The following is a 23,375-nucleotide window of genomic DNA, read 5'->3' as shown; positions in this document are numbered from 1 at the left end:
TTTAGCTTCCACATGATAGTGCAGGAGGACAGCTCAGCATATCGCAAGACCTAACGGACCTCTTCCTTTGCTGACATGCATGTACAGCTTTAATTTATGAAACAATTCTATGGATATTACTTCAGACATTTCAGCAACACCATGCTTCCAGACAGACTAAACAGCAGAGAGATCCACTGAGCATTGAGGCTACCATGGCCAAAAACTGAAAGGGAACACCTTCTGAGAGAGTTAACAAACTCACAAAGACAAAATATGAAGTCATGCTTCCAAACAGCTTATTGTGTTACTTCAGTACTACAGGCCTTTGTCTGTCGGTGGCTCCCTGCACATAAAATTGATGTTTCTCCAGGGTAAGGCCAAGATAAAGTCATCACAGTAACACTGATCTTTTGTCCGGCTCAGTTTGTTCAGTAGCCGGCAGCTGGTTTGGGGACTGGCAGTGCCTCCGAACCTGGCAGGCACATTAAAGCGATGCTTTATGTTCGCGACTCATCTTACTGAAAAGACACTACAACACCACATGCACACGCCTACAGATCTCTGAGCCAAACTTGACTGAACAGGTTTGGGAGGGTCCTAGTAAGGCATTGTTGCAGCAGAGCTCATCAGCTGCTCTGCAGGGTAACAAAATAAAGTCAGCTAAGTTCAGCTCCCTGAAACCAGGGCAGGATTTAATCCATGCACGGCGATATATGTGTGACTTTATGAGCAAGTGCAACATGAGCCAAGCAGGAGGACTCCCACGCTGTCTGAGCATAATGAGGGTTAATCCCTTTGCTGCTGCAAGTAAAAACAGACACTTTATGTCAGTGGCACGGAAAACCTTGGTGGCACCTTTGACCGCTCATAGTGGCAGGCTGACAGGTTTGAAGGTCACATATGAACGTGACTAATGCACAGGGTAAACAAACCACACGTGAACATGGGGCAGGATTGTATAGCTACACATATATCCTATGGAAAAACGTATAAAGATAAGAAAATGTTGGCAAGCAAGATCCACAAGGCAGTATCATTTGTGGTATGAACCATTCTCAGAAGTGCTTGCATGTAAATAGCACCAAAACCAGCATTAAGCATGCTAATTGTCACTTAGACCAGTAGAATACAGAAGGCACAGGCCTGCAGCTCTAGATTTTACCATCATTACTTTTTTATCCTTCAAAAATCCACCTTGCAGCTCTCTTACCTTTCCTCTTGTGTTTTCTTAAGCTCCAGAATAAAATCAGGGTGACTAAGTGCCCCAAAACCACCAGGGCGGGGAGAGTGGGTCCTGGGGGGCTTGCAGGCATTTGTTGGGACAGATAGAGATAAGACAGAGGGAATGAAGAGACGAGCCATGCAGTGACAGGTGGGCCTTTACAAGGAGAGGGGGGGCAGAGGGGGAGTGGGACAGCGTGGGCGTGGCAGGCACATTTTTAAAAAAAGGACGCTCGAAGCAGGAATTCCTGTTGTTTCCCCCTCCCCTGAAGCTATGCTATTACTGACAGCTTTCGTCTGCTCTGGTCTACTCTGCAAGGAATGTTCAGCTATTTTCAGACGCTCACGCTCTGAACTATCTACAATTATTAGCTCCAATCATTTAATGGCATCTATATCTATTACAACATCTTGTTGTTTCAGGAGCTGCATTACCAGGTTAGGACAGAGTTTTGCTGAGTTGTCGTTGCTCCTCTGAAGTACATCTGTGACTCATTTCATCTTTTGCAACAACCATTCATGCTTCAAGCAGGATGAGCCTCTTATCTGCATTCTTAGCTGATGGATCATTTCTGGAGAATACGGTCAAACCCACTGAAGGAATACTAGGAATGGATGTCTTAAGCAACACCAGCTTGCTTCTGTTGGTTTGACAGTCTACACACATGAAATCAAAAAGAAAATCTTACTGCACTCCTGAAAAGTGTGCAAGTGTGTGGTATTTTGTCACTATTTATTTCTCCATGTAATTATCTATCATTATATTTTATCACTATTACACAAATTGAATAAAGAATTATTTTTGTGCTTTTAAAATAACAGTTAATTGTGCATGAAAATTGTATTAGACTACTTTTAAATGTGCATTTTATATTCCTTTTTCTTTTTTATTCCTCTTTATGTTGACTTGTCCTTTTTTTTTTTGAAACACACAAAAACCTGTAAATGCCACCAGTGGTGAGTAATGAGTATTTTTGCAATTACTTAAAAAAAAAAGAATCTTTAAAAAAAAGGATCAAAAAGAAAAAATATTGATATCTAATGTGATGAAATGGTAAATAATTGCTCTGTTAGGATCAAATATTCCACTACATAGATGACATCTTGATAAAAATTGTAAAAATCAGCTTAAAACTTTTAAAAGCCTGAGACTTTTTTGACAAAAAAACACTTAAAGCTCAATTGAGAAGATGAACTGTTTAAGGTAAGGTAGCTGGTGTTAGTGCATTCATGTTATGCCGTACCAGTGGTGGGCAACTCGATGCAGGTCGGAAGTCAATTTCAGACATCAAGAGATTGTAAAAACTAAGAAAACATGATCAAATCTGCCAAGAAAACATGACAATCTAGATATTTCTATAATTGTAAAGAGATGAGACAAGCACTTATTGCCATAAAAATATTTTCATACATTGTAAAATGTAAAAAAAAAAAAAAAAAAAAAAAAAAAAAAAATATTAAAATAAAATAGATGTTTAGTTTACCACATAATTATTTTTACTGTATTGAAAAGCTGTTTAAATTTACCTAAATTTCATGTTACTGGATTAAATTGAGCACTGCTACTTGCATCTGCACAATAAAAGCTATATGTTTATTCCTTTTATTCCTTTAGTTAATTGTAAGTAATTATAAGTTCACCCAGACTAATGGTGGGTAACTGGTAGCTTGGGTGCCACATGAACCCCTTCTTTACACTCAATGCGGCCCGCAAGTCAATCTAAAACCTAAAAAAAAATTGTAAACATGAAAAAACAAGATAAAATCTGCCATGAAAACTTGAAAAAAACAAACATTATAATTTTATAAGTGAGAAATGAGATATTTTTATGTAATTTTTTTTCATACATAATCTATTTTATTTTAAAAAAATACATAATGGTAAATATAGGCTATATTTCTTTAACCCTATTTCTTGAATTGATAACGCAGTTTAAATTCTGTGTTTAGTGGATGAAATGAAGCCTTTCTATTTGAATCTGCATAATAAAAGCTATATGCTTGTTCTTTGGATAATTATTAATCATTCTAAATAATCATAAGTCTTCATGTTCACCCAGACCAGCGTTAGGTACCTGGCGGTCTGGGGGCCACATGTGGCCCTTCTCCACAAAGTGGCCCACAAAGAGATTTCACATATTAAGAAATTGTCTACACAAATAAAAAAAGACAAAATTTGCCATGAAAACAATAAAAATTGAAATATTTCTACAATTTTATTATCAAGATGATGATTATTACAGATGTAATACCATCATTTATTACATCATCTGATACATTTTATTAAAAACTATATCAGTAAGTAAAAGTTTCTTTTAACCTGCTGTAAGGCTTACTGGATTAAAAATCAGTACAAATACTGTGTTTAGCAGATTAGTTAAGCATTACCATTCAAATGTGCATGATAAAAGCTAAATATTTGTTTCTTTTGTTAATTATAAGCAGTTCTACTTGTTAAATCAAGAATATCTCTCGGTTTCTAACAATTTGGCCCCCTGGAAGTCAGAATAAATTCAGTGTGGCCCTCTAAATGATCAACATTCTCTGGCCTGGACAAACACTCACTTGGCTGTAACTGAGACACTCACACTAAAAAGTTTGGCATAAAAAACTCTTTATAAGTGGACCCTTCTTGTTAACATCCATCAAGAAGTCAGACTAACAGGAAAGACACCTCCTAAAGAGGGTGGGACGGGGTGGGGAGGTGGTGACATCGCCTCACTGCCCCTGTCCTCATCCTCTTTTATCTACGTAGCATCAAATAAAGGAAAAAGTAGACGGTTGCCAACTCGCCCGTTATTTAAGCGAGTCACATTGTGAACGGGGTTAAATATGGAATAGACGGCGTGCTGTTCTCAGTGAAGGTTGTTCTCTGTTAAATGTGAATGTGTGCCTGTCTCTGTTGTGTTTATGTGAGAGCACGCACCGAACAGGAACACTTCATGCTGTCTCTTTGCCAAAATTTCACAGACACACGGACAAACGCAGTTAGACACAGAAAGACACGCCACAGCAACCCCACTCTGCAGACCTACCGGGTATGATCTTCATCTAAGAGACGGTACAGAGAGGAAGAGGAAGACGAGGAGGTAGAGGAGAGCTGGACAGAGGGGGAATGAAGAGGACAGGAGGGACTCCTGTTTGTTTGCTCTGAACTGTTTCTTCCCCCTGTGTTGAATTGTGACAGCCTGCGCCTGCTGTTTGGATCCGTCAGCCTGCTCTCCCGTGGCCAGGGGAGGAGGGACGACACGCAAAGCTTGGGGAAGGGGGCAGGGGTAGGGGGCGAGGGGCGCAGAGGCCTGGAGAGGGGGTGGAGTGGGTGGTCTGGGGTTATAAATATCCAGTGGAGCCAGATGATCACACAGTGTCACAGTTAGAAACTGATGGAAGAGCTCTGGCGGGACACTTGGCTACATTCACACCCTAGAGACACCCCCCACAAACACAAGCAGACAGCCCCCCGACCCTCTCTTCCTACTTCTCTCTTTGAAGATGACGGTGGCAGGTTTATTCTGTGATATTAAGTCACAGCTGTCAGCCACAAAACAGCTCTAATATGAGAGCCCTCTGAGGTAGAACATGACCAACACATGCTAGAGTCATCGTCTGGTCATAATAAAGTCGGCGTATGAAAAAGTAGACCCAGTGATAGTAATAAAGAAATCAAAGTAATGCATGTCTTCCTATTGAACAACTCAAGGAGTTTTGCTGCTGATTTAAACAAATGGCTTTCTTCTTTTTTGCTAGATTTCCCCCCCATGATGCACCCTGTTTGCTCATTATCTGGCACTTAGATTGTGCGTGACATGATGTTAAACTAGATATGTTGTTCAGCATCATTATGGGAAAGAGCCCTGGCAGTAACATTAGTAGGCCACAAAGCCAGCAAATATATGAAAAGTGAGATCTCAAACTGATGGTATAGCAGCGACCATTGGGGCAACATCAGCCCCCCTACAGCTATTAGAATAATCTCAAACACACCTAAGATTGTAACAGGTTTATGTGTAATGACTTAAATTTTGACCCATTTTGCAAAACTCCACCAGTCAGCCTGGTGACTGATTACATGCATAATGGGATTAAAAAAAAAAAAAGAAAAGAAAAATTCATGGACTGTGGCGAATAGTTTCTATGCAAAGAAAAAAAAACAGAGGATGTTTTATTTGCTCTCTCACTCCTTGAAAAAACAAAATGAGTCCATCCATCCTGACAGAAATCTTCATATGGTAATGTAGCTGTGAGTTCAAATTCTTCTTTTATCTACAGTACTGTCCATGAGTTTTCAGCATGCAGGACACTAAGGAGTCCCCACATGGCCGAACATGCCACACACGTGTTGCCTGGCTGCCAAGGTCAAGCTCGATGGCCTTGCTTTTGTCCAGGCTTTTCCCCTCCTTGTAATACGCCAGGCAATTGGAAACAGTTTTCGGGTCCTATAGACATCTAGAGCACAACTAGGGGGTTGTGGATGCTTTCCAAAAAAAGGAAAAATGTTTTTTAAAAATGGTTTGAATACGTTTAATTTAAAATAAAAACACAGTAATCATGTCACATTTGTGCTTAAATGTAAGTAAAAGTTATAAGAACTACCTAAAATGCAAGTTTTGTGCATGATGCTCTGTGCAAAATCATGCACTTAATCCCCCTTAAGGGAAGGTGGAGGTCCCCGATCTCTCACGCTGTTACTTTGGGGGTCATGGGTTTAAAACTTTGGTAACCTCTGCCTTAGGCTTACTTACCACATCCACCCCTTACTCGGTCCTGAAAGAGTGAACTTCAACAGGTTATTTCCCCATGTCCTTGGTAACATAAGGACATCCAGAGTGCTACCAGAGTTGTGTCAATCCTCCATCCTGCTTGATGTTAACCTTAGGCGGACTTACTCAGCACTTTACTTAAGCCTCAATTTTTTGGCCCAAACATGCCAGAAGTTCTGCACAGTACTGTTTATTACACGGTTCATATCCACATAATCACAGTGTCTGAAGTGAGGTTTCAGTGTGGAGGGAGTTGGTTGAGTGAGTGAGTGAGAAGGGAGCTGCAGCTACTGCTCTGAATAATCAATCATCTCTTTAAATGACTTAAATGGAAAATGCAAAAAGCTTAACCTAATAACAACAATAAATGAACAAATAAATAAATAAATAATGATAGATAAAAGTTTCAGTGTCAATATACAGATATTATTGCAAAACATGAGATTTTTTTTAAAGTGTATAAACTCCATATGAAAAATGGACAAAGACCAAAGTGTGCAAAAACTTTGAGACCAGCTAAAAACAGATCTCAGGAGAGTAGAAATGGATAAAAAAGTGAGTTTAGTTTTTTGGAAGGCGACTAAAACAAGACTAAAATGTTAGCGCTGGACTGTTGGAGAATCAAAATCCATAATTTCTTCACCAGTTTTTTATTGCTTTGATTTGAATCAATTGAAGTGTTGATCAAGCATTGATATTGTTTTATATATTTACATATATTTTACAATTTGCCTAATTTATTCAGAGTAAAGGAAATAAATGTGACCAATAGTAGAGAAAAAAATTTGAGGACTTTTTATTGACTTTAATCTAACTAAAATGTTTGAGTTTTCATTGACTAAAACTAGACTTAAAATTTAAAGAGTGAAAATGACTAAAACGTGACTAAAACTGATGAAGATTTTTATCTAAACACCAAGAATCAATTTGAAATTTAAGCCAAAACTAACCCTGATTTGATGTTGATTTAAAAATAATTCAAACAGTAGCACTGCTGCTGATTTTAACATGGATTTTCTTTCTTTGCTAATGATGCATCCTGTATAACAGGACCGTTTACTCATTACCTGGCACTTAAACAGTAAATGAGATGTTAAACTAGATATGTTGTTCAGCATCATTATGGGAAAAAGCCCTGGCAGTAACATTAGTAGGCCACAAATAGCAACAAAGCCAACAAATATGAAAAGTCAGAGCTAAACGTGATGATATATAGCATAGATCATATTCAGCCTATCATAGTGAATAGTGATGGACAGATTTCAGAAGAGTTTAGCATGGCCTGAGTGCTCCCTGCTCATCCCCTATTGCTTTTGGGATCACAGCAATGCACAACATTCTCTAAATAGAAGCTCCTAATGTATGCATATGGCTTCGTCAACTGTAGCGTTGACAACTGGTTGCATTTCACCCTAATATGAGGAGCAATTCCACCCAGTGTCTGGAGAGTAGAGCTGGGATTTTCTCCTCTCATGCAACTTCATCGCTATAGATGGATGTCCAACGAGAATCGAGGGCGGCTAAACTGAGGAACCATGTAGGGGCTTTAGAGAGGATCGCAGGGAATTCCTCCATGAACATCCTGGTGTGCCTCCACGAACTCCTGAACTGTAGAGGCACCCTAACCCCATGCACGCATCATTCATGTTAGGACACATGGGTGAAAGGTATTCTAAGCTTGTGTCCAAAGGGAGATGCCTCTTGTCTCAATCTTCACTCATATCAGCTCTCTTTTGAAAACATTGCTTTGCAGTGCTGATCACTTAGGGGAAATGCTTTTCAAAGTAAAGGTCAAACCATGAAGGTCAGACTTATTATAAATTACAATATTGGGGATGCTCTTAGGCAAATGTATATTCGGATGAACTGACCATATGACAACTCTCTGAGACAGTTAAAATTGAGGATGATTTATTTAAAGTTGCCTGCAAGTATAATAGCTGTAACCTGGTTTCTTGAATGTTGCTCATGTTAATAATGCCAGCCCTGCCAGCCATTGGTGCTCCTTGCAGGTTAATGTCCACTGTCTTAAACTGTGCTAAATGTGCCTTGGTCAAGAGCAATATAACCTGACACCACCTACGTATATTATTCCTCCGTTTTCCAGTCAGAATACGACCTGACATGCTGGTCTGCCTTGTTTACATCCAGGTAGTAGAGCAGAGAGGTAGCCTATAGCTGAGCTACAGTCGGTCAGTGGCTGCAGCCCCAGCAAGTGGCGGTTTATTATGTTACAGCTTGGATGTAAAATCCTTTATTTGGAGAGGATAGAGCAGTGGATATGGTAGGAAATCAGGAAGAGAGAGTGGAGTTACATGAAAGAAAGGAGCCACATGTTGGATTTGAAGCTGCACTGCTTGCTAGGAAGACTAGCTTTCACACACGGGGCATGGGCTAACCGCTAGGCGATCTACGCTCAACATAAAATTTGAATGCAGTGTGGGCCTATATGCAAAAACTATTTTATGAAGTGACTACTAATGGTAATTCTTATTAGCAGAGGTGAAAATGTTTGATTTTAAGGAAAGTTAAATACACAATCAAGCAGTGGTTCTCAACTGGTGGGCTGGAACCCAAAAAGGGGCAAGTGGAGCTATTTTCAGTGAAGTGCAAATGTCTGCCTCAAGGCAAAAATTGTGGCAAAAACTTCATGAGATCCATCAATCCAAAGTAACCTGAAAGGCCAGCTAGTCTGTTTCATATGTCCATCATACAGCATGTATTTCACATCCACCTGAGAAACCTCCTATTGTCTGTGTTTGAAAATTCTGGGGGGGTGATTGGATGGTTGTTCTGTCCATCACATTTATCACAGGCCAATCATAGCAACCAAACATTTGACACACTGGGCATGTGTTGCCCTGAGGGGTACACTACAAAACATGAGCTCCACATGCAGGTACTGTAGTTGTTTACCAGCGGTGGAGCCAGTAGGTGAACCCAATTCACACTAAAGACAATCTGCAGAAGAGCAAAAACATTTTTTTTTTCCTGCCAAGAGCTTTCAGGTCTTTGGGTAAAGAAATGATGTCAGATAAAAATAGCTGCATCCAAGAAGATCACTTCATCAGCAGCAGCTATTGTTTATTGGATTCCAGTACAACTAGCTAAACCACCATTAAAGATTCTGCCTCATTCCCCTCGAATGGCGCTCACTGGTCTGGTAATTTTTCAGACTGGGATCAAAAATTTCAGATTAGACCTTTGCAAGATGGATCCACCTGATGATGGACAGGGAACCTGATCAAACTGTTGGCTTTGCAAGGTTAAGCAGGCACATGAAGGTTTTTTTTTTTTTTTTTACTAGATTTTGCATTCTGTCATCTGTCATTTAGCAGATGCTTTTATCCAGAGCAATGCATATTTGGGACATAGGCTGGTGTTCATGGCGTTAAGGATCTATCTGAAGGGTCCACACTGGATACTGAGTGTGCCCAGACCCAGATGCAAACCCCCAGTCTCCTGTACTGTTCATTTGGGCTGTTTTCTCTAGATTTTGACCTCTTTTTCCCATTATCTAGGGAAAATAACACTGGTCTTCCCATCTGGAGATCTCTAGAAAGGAGCTTAAATTGACCTATTCTCACAGGAAATAAAGTAAAACCAACATGTATTCATAAATATTTTTCCCAGGGTTTCTGTAATAATGTGTTCTATGAACAAGTCTGTTTTTGTCCCGTGTCTTTCCTCAGTATACTGGATGCTTTGTTCCATCTAAGATCTAAATTGCAACATTTTTATTTATTCTTTAAAATCTGGGCTGCAGTTTCTCATTAAGGAGCTGGTGGTGAGTCCTGAGGCTATCCCAGTCGAGCACCAATGCTCTAAAGGTCAGTGAACATGCACAGACTTTGCAGAAAACTCCCATTGAAACAACTCTCCCAGCTCAGTGAGGCTGAAGTCCTGTTAGTCAGACCGCCAACATGTACCCAGGGAAATGACTAACATCATAACCATCTTGGCCAAACCCTCAATATATTCCACATGTTATCGATTCTTCTATTTCCTGCGTTTAGCCTACAATGATTTAACTGCTTTATTGCTTTAACAGATTTCTGATTCTGTGCTGGGCCCACCCTCGACTCATGATGTTGCGTCGCACTGCTTTTTAAACTTGATATCAAACTTGTCCTGTACGCCAGTGCGGTACTTCAAACCGGCGACTGTTAGAAGATCACACACCACCGTCTCATGGGAAGGATTATGTTTAGACAGCTCTTACATTGTGTACTCAATTGTGCAAACTTTGAATGACGAGGTCCTTCCTGCTGACTTGAATGTTCTGTTTCAAACTGATCACAAAGGCATTGGTTACTGATTTTTCATTAATGTTTAAATCATAGGTTTAATGATTTCATGCAGTAGCTTTGAAGGATTTTATAGCCCTTCTGAAGTTTCATCCTGACTCTGTATTTTCAGCTCTGGCACAGTCTGATGTATCAGCGTCTCCTCACTGTCAAAATGTTTGCTTGGTGTGCATACGTCAGTTTATGCAAGGCACGCTAATATGTCCCAACACTTATGATCAGTCCAATAAAATGTATGATGGGAGTACACAGGTGGGGTCAGCAGTAAAAAGAGAGGCAGGCAAAACACAGCCAAGGTTGTTAACTTTGTTTTTAGGAAACATCACTGGCGGCCAACAAGAAGCAGCAGAATCTTTTTAAAGGGAACCCTACGTGGTAAGAAAATTTGAAGTTATGGACTCACCAGGAGGCCGCCACGTTTTAGTCTGCTGAGTAATGTAACGTCATGGAGCTTCAGTGGTCCTCGGCTGTACTATTTCTATGCATTTATCTTTTTATTGTGAACATGATCACACAGTTAGTGAACGGAAAATCATGAAGACTTTACTCTCAGTGTAAAACAAAATGAATATTTTCATAGAGGCAAAAAAACAGTGAGTGGAGCTGATTTTATAGTGTCTGTATCAGTGCAGAGAGAGAGAGAGGGAGAGCAGGCCTACCTACGTGAGCCATAAGTCCACGTCACTGATGCCCATAGAGCTCTAAGTATTGCTATTAAGTCCTGCTCTGATCACATCCCAGTGTCACGAAGGCTTTTCTGCTTCATATACAAATAAACATGGAGCCTTTAAAATCAGCAAATAATGGCGACATACCATAAACAAAAGTGGTGAGTTGATTAACAAAACTTGTTTTGTTTTTTTGTCTACAGAGGCTCACCTCAAACCCAGGCGTGTTTTATTTGTAGAGGCAGTATAAAAAAGAGTGGACTGGTGTGACTCATGCCATCTGCAGTAGCATTTGCCTTGTGAGTCTCATACAAAAATAAAACTCAGGAGATAAATCCTTGCTGTTAATGTCTCTGGATGGTGTGATTCACAAAATCCAGCTCTCTGTTTAGGCTTGGTGTTACCTGATTCATGTCTTTAGTATTAGAATTTAGCTAAAAATTACCTGGTCCACCTTTAAAAGCTCTGATTTCTACATGTTTAACACCATGTCTAATTACATGAGTGAAGGTCCACCTGATTAACTCAGTGCTTGTGTTCGTGGTATGCCGCCATTATTTCCTGCTTTTAAAGGCTACTGAAGGTGAATGGGGCTGTGTTAATCTACATATAAAGAAGCAACCATTCAAGTGATCACTGAGACAATTTTTTTTTCTCTTTTATCAGACAAAGAAATGTAAGGGATGGTGTTTTTATACATTGACATTCCTCAGAAGCGTGGTCAGCCTGACTGACCCGATGGGCTGACCCCACCCCCCCGCCGCCCAACGGTCTCTGGAGGAGAAAGTCCCAGGTGTGGTAAAGCATAAATTCCCCCTCATCAGGGGACCATTAGGTAGTGAGGGGTGTGATCAGCCTGATAGACCTGTCAGGTCTGCCAGATTGACCACACCTGGGAAGAACAGCTGATAAGGACACGTCACAGTGGTCAGGTGACGGTTCTAAGGAAGACTGCAGATGACAGTCGAAACATGACAAGGTAGAAAAACTAGATTTTTTTTGTCTGATTACAGAGAAATGGAATAACTCATCAAGATAAGAATTCAAAATTAATTTACCTAATTGATCACTGAGACATTATGATGAGCATTATACCAGGTGTTAAAAGCAGCACTTACAGATGTATGGGTGTCAACAGCCAGGACTGTTCACCCAGATAGGCTCTCTCACTCTTTCTCTCGCTCTCTCTGCAGGCACTAGTAGAGACACTATAATATGAGCTCCACTCACCGTCTTTTTGCCTCTATGACTACATTTACTTTGATTGACACTGAGAGTAACGTCTTTATGATTTTCTCATCACTAACAGTTGGATCTTTTTCACAATACAAAGATTTGATGGGTGACTTATGCATAGAAAAAGTGCAGGCAGAGGACTACTGAAGGGCCATGATGTCAAACTACCCAGAGTGCAGTGCGGACTAAACATGTCAGTATCCTGGTGACTTCATTTCAATTTTTCATTCAGGAATACTATTATCATACATTAAACCATTTCATTGCAAAATGAATATATATTTTGACTTGGTGGAGAAAGCTCTGCTCAAAAGATGCTCCCTGGGTTAGGGAAGCAGTATGCTCTGAATTTCCAGGGCTAGAAACCCCCATATGGATGGATACATTTATGACAATGATTAGTGAATGCATTACAATAGTTCAAAAGCAATTAATGCATAGTAGGATGAATCTGAATATGAGGATGCAACAAGCTTTTTGATATAAAGTAGGAAGCTGGGGTGGAGGAGGTTAAGCTTTGCCCACAGCAGCAGCGCTGTGGTGCATCAGCATTAATTCAGCAGGGCTTAGTAACAAATATGTGATATTTCAATACATCACTGAATTCAGAGAAAGAGTTGTGATCAGATGTGGGAGCTGAGAGGCGATAATTTTCTTGAAATACAGATATCTAGTGAGTTTCTATAAGAGACGTATATCTATCCAACTTGGTGATTTTGTCTGATCATGCAGAGTTCCTTTAAAGCTGCCAGCTCACAGTCTACTGATAGAAAGCATGGGATTGAAAAGTCACAATATCCTCCATTTTTCTTTTTTTAATCCCCGAAAAGGTCAGGCTCATAACTCAAAGCACTCTGATTTTGAGAATAGTCTGGGTGAGTCACAACTTCAAGATGACGTGCCGCCATAATGACAGGCACAGAGCTGCAGCATAGTGCAGCTCTTCATTTAACCAATCACACAAGAATGCATCGGGCACATTTTCAGAGATGAGGACCTCAGTGACATGTCTGGGATGTGACACAGTCTAATTGACATTGGTGCCGTGGGTGGGCAGAGCTGAAAGCCTCTCAAACATGGCCATTTTTCACAAAAGGGCACAGCTTTTGTCCGGCACAATCCATTCATAAGAAATCTCACACAATGTCAAAGCGCTTCCTAGAAATCCAAACCAGCAAAAGGACCACTTATTTTGAATGCAGCATTTTTGTGGCCTAAGTCAGATTTTGAAATACTTTCCTTCTTCCTGGTTTCCACATCACAGATTCAATAAAAGAGAAACAGAAACTGCAGCACAAGAAAGCAGAACCACCTATCTGCAGCTTTATCTCAGGGCGTGTGCATCTGCTGACAGCCATTTAATTAGCAGACATACCATGAATACTGAACATAAAAACTGTATCTTTGCAAACCACTGCTCTGTATAACGCAGCTCATTTCATCTGAGGTCAAATCCCAAGAAAAATGCTTTTGCAGCAGAGCAAAAAGTCAATTCTGAGCCTCATGACCAAAAGAAAACAAGGTTTACACTCTTTATGGCGTAAAATATGAATTACTTAAGTTGCATAACATCAGCTCGAGTAATGCTGCATTTGGTCTGTGAAGACAGATGACAGTGGTTGTTAATGGACAGCAGATGTCAGCAGTGTTGCAGCACAGTGTGTCCATCTGATAGTCTTACACTGCTGTGTCTCCATCTGATAACAATACAAACTCATTAGCAACACATATTTGTGAATCTTCACATTTAAAGCAAAAGCAGAGAGTGTGTTTTCTTATGAAGCTGTCATGCACTGCAGTTGATTCTGTGTATGATGAGATGCATATGCTGCTTATTCTATATATGAGTCATACATGTGGTTTTATCGCACTCAAAAAGGGACTGATTTTCCTGATGAGTACCACAGATTGAATAAAAGAACGCTGCTGCTAATTGAATCCAGACCTGCTGTCACGTGTGGGACCAAACAAACACACCCAGAGAGCCGTGAGCAAGCCGTTCCGACTTCCCAACTCTTTGTCCTTCGCTCACACCCACAACAGACGACGCCCATGTGAAGTCCCTGCTTTACACCCTCTCTGCATGACAAAAATGCGCATGATAGTCAAAACAACATGACACTCAGCTGGTGAAAGTTGTGAAATAATCACCATCATAAAGTCTTGAGTCACATGCTTCTGCATCCTGATATGAAACAGGCAAGTATCACTTCAGCAAAGCTGACCACAGCACCAAGTGGCACCTTTCTCTGGAACTTTTTTCCACCAAACTGAGCAAAAGAGGCCTGCTGTTATCACTTAGCCCATATCCTATGCATACCATTACATAATGGTATGCAAGAGGGCATGCTTATCTCCCATACAAGACAGGCAGGAAGTAAAAAAACATGCAGAGTGCAAAACTGTGCCAGGAACACAGTCTTACTGGAGCAAAGAGGACTAGAGCTCCCAAAAGCACCACACCTCCCTCTCATCGTCGGCCTGGCTTCAACTCCAGGACTTCTATCTCTACAGGGAACAGGCGAGGCTGATTCTCAGCAAACAGCCCCACCTTGTTGGAAGGACTGCAGGTCTGTGTAATCTCATTTGGCAAACACTCAGAGATGGCTTTGGAGATTAAGGTTCTCACTGACACATGTGCAGAGTTCAGATTATTAGCAAAAGAGCTGGAATTCCCCTCCAAAAAGAGACTTTTTTAATGTCACGGCTTGAATGCCCTGCATGTAAACAGAGTAGTAAATGACAGGTTTGATCTAGATTGCACTGAATGCGGAAGTCATCTAACTTTATGAGTTTTTAATTATAAGTTTCACCTGTAAAATATCTTGCAGAGGATTCAATGCCATGATGCCTGTCTGAGAAACTGACGGTCTTGAATGCACAGCAGGGCGTGCTATGACCCTGTTACGTACACTTCATCTATTTTAACACACTCATAATTAAATCACAGCCACATCTCAATGGACTTTTCTCACCAGCTCAGTGACACTAAAGACAGGCTGCCTCTAGTCCACATCACAAAGCAGAAAGAAGGCTCTGTAACACGTAACTATAAGACATAAACTGTTATTAAGTAACCCAAAATAATACTTTGGAAGATCAGCAAAAGAAAGACAACGACAATATGGGAGTGTCCCAAGAAATACTTCCAGTACATGACAAGGTGAAGGACAAACAAAAGATCTGTCATGTCCTACTCTACCTAAGACCTCCCACACTTCAAACAACATCAATTACATCACATGCAGAGAGAGTGGGTAAAAAAAGGCCGGAAGTAGGGTTCAAACCAACCTTCAATGAAGTTAGGCCACGTCTTTTCCTCTGGCTCCTCCAGTGAGTGGTCCCAGTCTGGATCAGGGGAGGCTCCATGCACTTTGACCCCTGCAGCCTCAGACAGCAGTGCCCGCTCTATGGCAATGGCCTCCAGAACATCTAGGTCCAGTTCTTCACCTTCCCCCTCAGGTTGCACAGGTGGAGGAGGTGACTGCTCCCCTGTTGCTTGAGGACTCACAAGCTGCTTCACCTCCACAATCTCTTCAACCACAACAATTTTCCTCTTCATGGCGTCAGCGTCAGAGCTTACAGACTCGCAGGTGTCCCCCTGGTGAGGCTGGTCAGGCTGGGCAGCGGCGGGTGTGGCAGTGACAGAGGGTGTGTCCTCCTCCAAGTCCTTCTTCTTCTCTTCCTCCTGCTTTAAGGCCTCAGAAACAGAGAGGTTTTTCTCTGTGCTGCGCTCTGCTGCCTGACTGGCTGAATGTTGTGCAACTCTGGGAGGCTCCTCTGGCTTGGCGAGGGGGCTGGCCTGTGCCTTAGCTACAGCTGCCTCTGCTGTTAGCGCTGGTGCTGCTGACGCTAACTCTCCGGCGTGTGCGTGTGCTTCCCTCGCAGTCGAGGATGTTTTTGGTTTCGGAACCTCCCGCTTGATTTTTTCTGCTAAAGGCAGAGCTGACTCCACCTCCCCTTTGTCTGCCGGGGCCTCAGAGAGCACAGCTGCAGCCTGCTTGGTTTCCTCGCTGCACATTCTTTCAGGAGTCATCTTTGGGGAAACATTCTCCTCTGTCAGTTCAAGGGCCGTGACAGGGCTCTCTTTAACAGTGTTCTCAGGCAATGATGTAATGTCAGTGGATAGCAGTGTGTCGCTGTTAGGAAAATGGACAGACTCTGCTTTTATGTCCTCTTTTGCTGAGGCCTGGGCCTGCTTTTTCCCTTTTCCTTTTTTCTTACCCTTTGAAGTCTCCTCTGCAGATTTTCCCGCACTTATTGAGGATTTAGTCTCTGATGTGAGTTTTTGTGGCTCTGAGACTGTAGCAGGAATTTTCTCATCAGGTTTAGGACCGGCTTGTGCAGGCTCCACTTGAGTTATTTTCTGCACAATCACTGTTTCCACTGTAGTGACAGTCATTTCCTCTGACTTTGTGGGCTCCGCACGGGCCAATTTTACGTTTGATTTGTCCGCTGACGATAACAGTCCTTGTGTTATTTTTTTAACACTGCTTTCATCAGTCTTTTCTTTCACTTTTGCATCAGCTGGGAGCTCTTTGGGCACTGCAGGGGTCTGTTCAGAAATACCCTGGTCCTCAGGTTGTTTCGGGGCATCTATTTTTGGCTTCTCCTCTCCTTGCTTAGGGACTTCCTTTATTTCTCCCACACCAACATCTTTGTTAGTCTGAGTCTTACTAGCCTCTACAGGTGTTTCTCCCTCAGGCTTTTTACTTGCACTCATTTTAAATGGCTCTGAGGTCGGCAGGGGTGTAGCTTTGAGGGTCATTTCTGCAACCTCCTTCACTGGGGGCTTGTCAATACAAGTATTTTCCCTCTCTAACTTTGACTCAGGTGGTCCTTCGTCATTAATACCCTTAGGTGACTCTCCTTGGGATTTCTTTTTCTTCCTTTTTGATTTTGAGCTTCCTTCATTCAACTGCATGGTTTCTATGGCAGCATTTTGACTGACAGGGGCTGAAGATGAGTCCTTATGTTCTGATTCTGCGCTTTTCTGCTCATTTTGTCCCTCTTTCTCCACTTCAGGGACTTCTTTCAGATCAGCTTTCTCCTGTTTTGTAATAATCTGCGTTACTGTAGACTTGACAGGTTTTTCGTCGTCAGCGCTGGCCACTGAAGTTGAAAGTGTTGTTGTCATAACGGTGGTCTTCACTTCAAGAACTGAGGATTCAACCACCTTAGTAGTTTTCGGGGGCATCTCATCCCTCTTGTGCTTCTCTGAGAGATCCACCTGAGTGGGCGCCTGAGTCACTTCAGAGGTCTTGATCACTGGCTCACTTGGTCTACCATGGGTGTGGGATTTCATAGTCTCTTTGCCAATTTTCTTTGGCTTTATTTTAGACTCAACTGGGGCCTTTACCTCTGCTGGTTTATTTGATCCCTCATCAACCTTTGCTCCCTGATTTTTGTCTTCCTTGACCTCTTTGTTGGCAGGTTTTGTGCTGACCTGGGAGGCACTGGCTGTGCCATTTATGGGTTTGGAGGTTTCCTGAGCAGCAGAAGTAGCAGTGATATCTGCTTGGGCCTTCACTTTATCAGAAGGGTTTTCAGCCTTAACAGCAGCAGATTTAGCTGAATCCACAGTCACCTCTGCTGCCATCTCTTCCTTGATGTCTTTACTGAAGGGTTTTGTGACAGGGATGGCAGTGTCAGTAAGGGGTTTGGAGATTTCTGGAGAAGCAGCTGTGGCTATAACTGCTTCAGGTTTTACCATTTCAGTTGCTGGCTCAGGTGTAGCCTTGACCTCTGCAGATTTAACTTGATCCACTGTAGTGTGTGTTGATTTTTTATTCTCTTTTGCATCTTTATTGACAGGTTCTGTGATGACAGAAGTGATGACAGTACTGTCAACAAGGGGCTTTGAGCTTTCTCTGACAGAAGAGGCTTTTGATTTGTTGATTTCCTTTTTAGTTGGAACTGAAGTTTTGACCAGATCAGCAATCAGAGCTGTTGTCGTCTCCTCTTTGGCTTCTTTTTTAACAACAGGGGTGGCACTGGCAGCTTTAGTAATAACTTCAGAGGTTTCCTGAGAAACAGTGGTTGTAATAACTGTTTGGGGCTTTACTTTTTCAGTCACCTTCTTAGTTGAAGCCTTGACCTCTGCAGACTTAAATGGGTCGTGTGTAGTTTCCATCGATTTCTTATTCTCTTTTGCAGGGATGCCAACAGGGGTGGCACTGGCAGCTTTAGTAATAACTTCAGAGGTTTCCTGAGAAACAGTGGTTGTAATAACCGTTTGGGGCTTTATTTTTTCAGTTGCCTTCTCAGTTGAAGCCTTAACCTCAGCAGACTTACTTGGATCCGCCACAATTGCCTTTTTTGTCTTCTCCTCTTTGACCTCTGTGCCAGGAAGTGTTGTGATAGCTGAGTGGCATGTTACCATTTCACTCTGCTTCATGGAAGCTTTTTCATCAGGGCTCTTAAGCTTCTCTTTATTTGTTTTGGGTGAAGACGGCTCTGCTGGGATCTTTGATGCTGCAGCACCTGCAGCCAAAGCAGCAGCAGTCACCGTTAATGGTAGGGCTGCTTTGGAGGACACTGATGTCTGTGACTCTTCCTGTTTCAGATTTTGCCTCTGAACCTGTGCAGAAACCGGGGCCCTCTCCTTTTGGACCTCAAACACTCTTCTTTCTTGTGATTTTGTTACTTGCCTCTCATTGCCAGCATCAGGCAGCTGACGAGAGACTCTCTGCACCCTGCTCTCCTCCATCATTGCTGACTCACTGGGGAAGCTGTTCCCTTTCCTGTACAAAGACTGAGACTGGTCTTCTACTTCCCATGATGCTCTTGGCCTGACTGGGCCTGCAGCCTGAGGACGACCCCTGAATCTTGGGGTTCTATCAGAGTAGCCCTCTTTTTCTCCAGCACCCATCATCTTGTGGCGGTACCCTTGGCGTTCAGCCAGAGCCTCCTGGCTCTCTAATTCGCCCCTACGACCCGGCTTTGGAACATAAGATGTGGGACCTTCCACAGATTGGACCCGTGCAGCCCGGTGGGCGACATGAAGGGTGGCAGCTGGCTTCCTAATCCTCTGCAGGGAGGCGGGAACAATCTCAGGGGGCAGGTGGAGGAAGTCACGGAGGTAAACAATGCCCTCATTGGTCAGGTACCAGTAGAAATGCCTCCATGCAAATGTCTCCTTCACATGCCCCCTTGACTTAAGAGACCCCATGGCACGGATCACTTGGAGATTGCTTACACCATCTACCTCAGGGTGCTTGGCCTGAGGTCTCTTGTCCTTCTTGGCCACCATGACACCATCTCGAAACAGGACCTCATAGATGGCCCTTAAGTCCCTTAGGGGCATCAGCATTCCAGCAACCATTGTGCTTAATCTAAGTAAACTCTCTCAAAGTAAAACTGAAAATAAAAGCATGAAAGAAAAAAGATAACAACGCTTCGATGCGTAAAAGAATCCAGTGGCAAAACCAGCTGTCACGTGTTTCTTAATTCAATAAGGAAAAAATGACAGAACAAATCCTTGTAATGTTGCTCTTACTGTTTCCTCTTGTTCTTGCTGCTCCTTTGGATATCGTGAAGAAAACAAATATTCCTCTGTGAACTCTGACATAAAGTCAAAAGTTAGCTGTCCCCCCACTGCTTTCAGCGTGGCTGGGACTGAACAGTCTCCGTTCAGCCGAGATGGCAATGACAGAATGGAAGAGCGGCAGCGTGTGTGTGAGAGAGAGAGAGTGAGGCACACTTCTCAGTCCGGCTCCTCCTACCTTCTCTGTGTGATTCTTAGGGAAAAAAATGGCATGGAAAAAAAGTCTCACTAGAGTAAACAGTATGGCAGAAAGCTGCAAGCAAAGACAGAAAAAGTGTCTGCAGTAAAGTGATTAAAATAAAGAGCAAAGTCTCCTGAATGAGGCAGCACACCTATGGAGTGTGTTGGAGCACATGTTCTGCAGCTCTGGGACTTTTACAGAGACACCCACTCTCACACGAAAGCACACGCCTCCTGTGTAATTTACACACCTCTAAACACACATTAAGACCGGGTGATACACACCCTTTGGCGTGTCACACACACTGCACCAATAAAAGGACTGTTCTTATAAGATTAGTCTAAACAAAGTCCACCAGTTGGCATCGATCCTGCCTTGAAACAACATGTAGCGCATGTATGTAGGTTACCAAGTACAAGGTGTCTCCTTTTACACGTTTCCCGATCAGGTATCACTGAAGACCTTTTACGCTACACAGGGTTTGCTTTTCGGATTTCATGTCACACAGTTTGTCAGTGTGTAAAGTCTAGTGACATTTGAAGTCTTTCTCAACACACTGAGACATTTAACAAAGGCTGAATGGACAGGATATAGAAAGACTAAGCCGTCATAGCCAAACCCAGCCTTACAGAGCTATTATAAGTCTAATTCAAGTTTGTTTGGAGGCTCGCTCTATCTCCAAGTGAGTAAAACTACACAGATGAATCAGTATTTCCTCTTGCAGCCCATTGAGATGGTTAAAATGATGCAACATGCTGCAAAGACAGCCAACATTAGAGCTGCATTTAGCAGGGAACCAAGAATCTGCCTTGTACAACTATATAAAGGGCCTCGCATTATAGCCAACCTTTTCAGCACTCCCAGGAACATGGTATCGGATTTCTTTCCCTAGATCACTTCTCTCCTCTGTACATCTGTCTCCTGTTCGTCTTTCTGTGTCAGTGACAGTGTCTCCTCGTGGCCGGTGTCCAACGAAAGCCAAGTGAGAAGAAAGCTGACTGTTGTTAGAAATAGGAGAGGGAGTTTTATACGTCCACTGAAGGAGAAAGTTGGAGCAGGCAGGCAGGACTCTGCTGGAACACAGTGCTCTTGTTGCGCAATTATAGTGGCATTGAAATGACGCTTCCCCCCTACTGTTTGAAACCACACACATTATTCTGCATCCAAACACTGGCTGTGAAAGTGTTTTTATTTTATTTTCCATGGAAACAGTCAAATAAATGTAGTGATCCTGTTCTGAGTAAGTCACATATCCGTTTACAGGCTGCAGAGGCAGCAGGCTGTAAATCTGTTGTGTTGAACAGCTGTACAACACTGTCGTTTTAACACATCGCTATCTGCAAAGACACTCATGTGACCTGAAACAAACTATTAGCATTCATCTAAAGGCAGGGAAAGAATCAGCAGCAGAATGTTAGGCTTTACAGTACAGTTACTGTCACAGTGGAAGAAACTCTAGTGCTACAACATTTCCTTAAGATGTCAAACAGTAAATACAGACAGCAAGCAGTGAAAATAAACGTGTTAATGTTGGCATTATAAGTTTAAATAAGAACTTTCAGTGATTCTGGCGGTTCAGTGCTCTCATGCCAACCATTCCTGTCCCACGACACTTCTCCAACACGCATCTTGTCAGTCTACAAGGTGTTGCCTCAGGCCATGAATGCACTCCACCTATAGCAAATATGCTCTAAAACACCATTCACTGTGCTATATCATCTTTAATGGCACACGTCAAGTCCATAACTCAAACTGAAGGCATTATCGCATTAGTGTACAAGAAAGGCATTCCTCAGTATTACGAAATAAAGCTTTTATTGATGGCATGCTGCAGTTTGCCTGACACTGAGGCACTGAGGTGATGGCGGCTGCAGCAGGTAACACTAGATGTGTATGTACAAGTGTAAACACGCAAGTTTAGGGTTAAGAAAGTCTAATGAGGTTGCGTGAGGATGGTTCTGGAGTATTTCATTCCTATTCTGTTGAAGTATTTGGAGCTCTCTCTCATGTATAATAAACATTCTACAACAAGAAAATAGCATCACCTCTAGAGTTGCAGTTGTTATCAATTTAACTGATTGGAATAAATTCTAGACACCAGTGAACCTCAGTTATTACCTTCGTGTATATAGCAGAGAAGCATGGTGGAGTAGTGTAATCATAGGGAAATTCAGCCATTAAGTATTAAGCCTTAAGACTTTGAGCTTGAGGAGAAAACTCCAGTCCTGACGCTGATCCGTCATCCTCCTCCACACAAATTATCTATGGTAAGATACCCCAAAAATAGGGGTAGTAGTAAGTATTAATTCCTGTTAGTTTAAAACAATTCAGTGTTGAAACCAGCAGGATATGCTGGGTAATGAAGTGGCATAACATCAGAGAATTGTTTTAAAGGTCCTGTCAGTAAAATGATATGAGGCTTAACAATCTGAAATAACTGCATCAGTTATAAAATGTTAACAGGCTGAGATTTTTTGCCTCATTTCCAGTCTATTCAAAACTGTGTCAGTGGGGAGCAGGTGGCCTAGTGGTTAAAGGCGCTCCCCATGTACGCGGGCGGCCCGGGTTCGAATCCGGCCTAAGGCCCCTCACTGCATGTCTCTCCCCCACTCTTGACCCTGTTTCTGACTCTATCCTCTGTCCTCCTCTATCTAATAAAGGCACAAAAATGCCCAAAAATAAATCTTAAAAAAAAAAAAAAAACTGTGTCAGTTACTAAGATATGTAATAAATGATCATCACTGCATGTAGGACAGTTGTCCTTACTGGATGATACTGCTCCTTCGGAGGTTTCTGTACCTCTCGGGAGGAGGTGCTGTAAAAATTCAGTGTCTAAGCCACACTTTGAATACCTCCAGGGGCTTAGCCTAAACTAAAGCCTGGTAAACACTGTGAGATTTTGGGAAAGACTGCCGTTGTCACGGCCTTTGACCAAAGATAGTTTCAGAAATTTAGGATGACCATGTCACAATGTGACTGCGGCTATGACCTATGTCGACCAACCAACCAATAGGAATGCAGAAAGAAATGACATTATGATAAACTCGACACTGGCACAAACAAACAAAGAAATTAGCATAGGAATAGAGACAATGCCAAAAAGCAGACGTTTGAGGGATTCGACCAAGGACGAAAATCTTGTTCTCAGATGTTTTTCTAAGCATATGAACGCTACAATTACAACAGCTTTGTTGTTGCTTCGCTCCATTATTTACCATGGCACTGTGGCCATGGATGGATAATGCACAATGATGATGCTTAATTCTTGCATACTGGCGTAAGTTGTAGCCTGCGATTACGCAGCTTTTAGTGGAAGTTGTCATGTTGAAGTCTGCACACATCAAATCAAACTTGATTTATTTATTTATTTAATTTGGATCCCCATTAGCTGTATCCTGGAGCACAGCTAGTCTCCCTGGGGTCCAGGCTATCAAACTTGATGTCATATGAGATTTATGTCACACAGTGTAGCAT

The 23,375-nt window shown here is 42.2% G+C and overlaps 1 protein-coding gene across 8 annotated transcripts in view; it reads right to left on the bottom strand.

Annotated features, from left to right (window-relative positions):
- The window catches only part of LOC121514294 (plectin-like), a 97,850-nt gene extending 78,154 nt beyond the window's left edge, over window positions 1-19,696 (bottom strand). For 2 of the 8 annotated variants that reach the window (XM_041794438.1, XM_041794442.1), the window contains exon 1: window positions 15,466-19,695. In XM_041794438.1, the coding sequence (XP_041650372.1) occupies window positions 15,466-19,498 (4,033 nt within the window). In that variant the 5' untranslated portion in view covers window positions 19,499-19,695. Of the gene's footprint in view, window positions 1-15,465 lie in introns of all 8 variants that reach the window. The other 6 variants (XM_041794443.1, XM_041794441.1, XM_041794444.1 and 3 more) reach the window with 4 other exon arrangements.
- Window positions 19,697-23,375: the final 3,679 nt, after the last annotated feature.

Source organism: Cheilinus undulatus, linkage group 8 (assembly GCF_018320785.1).
Source record: "Cheilinus undulatus linkage group 8, ASM1832078v1, whole genome shotgun sequence".
In the NCBI taxonomy this organism is placed as follows: Eukaryota; Metazoa; Chordata; class Actinopteri; order Labriformes; family Labridae; genus Cheilinus; species Cheilinus undulatus.
Note: the sequence above shows the minus strand (reverse complement) of the source record. Positions and strands in the feature narration are given on the sequence as shown.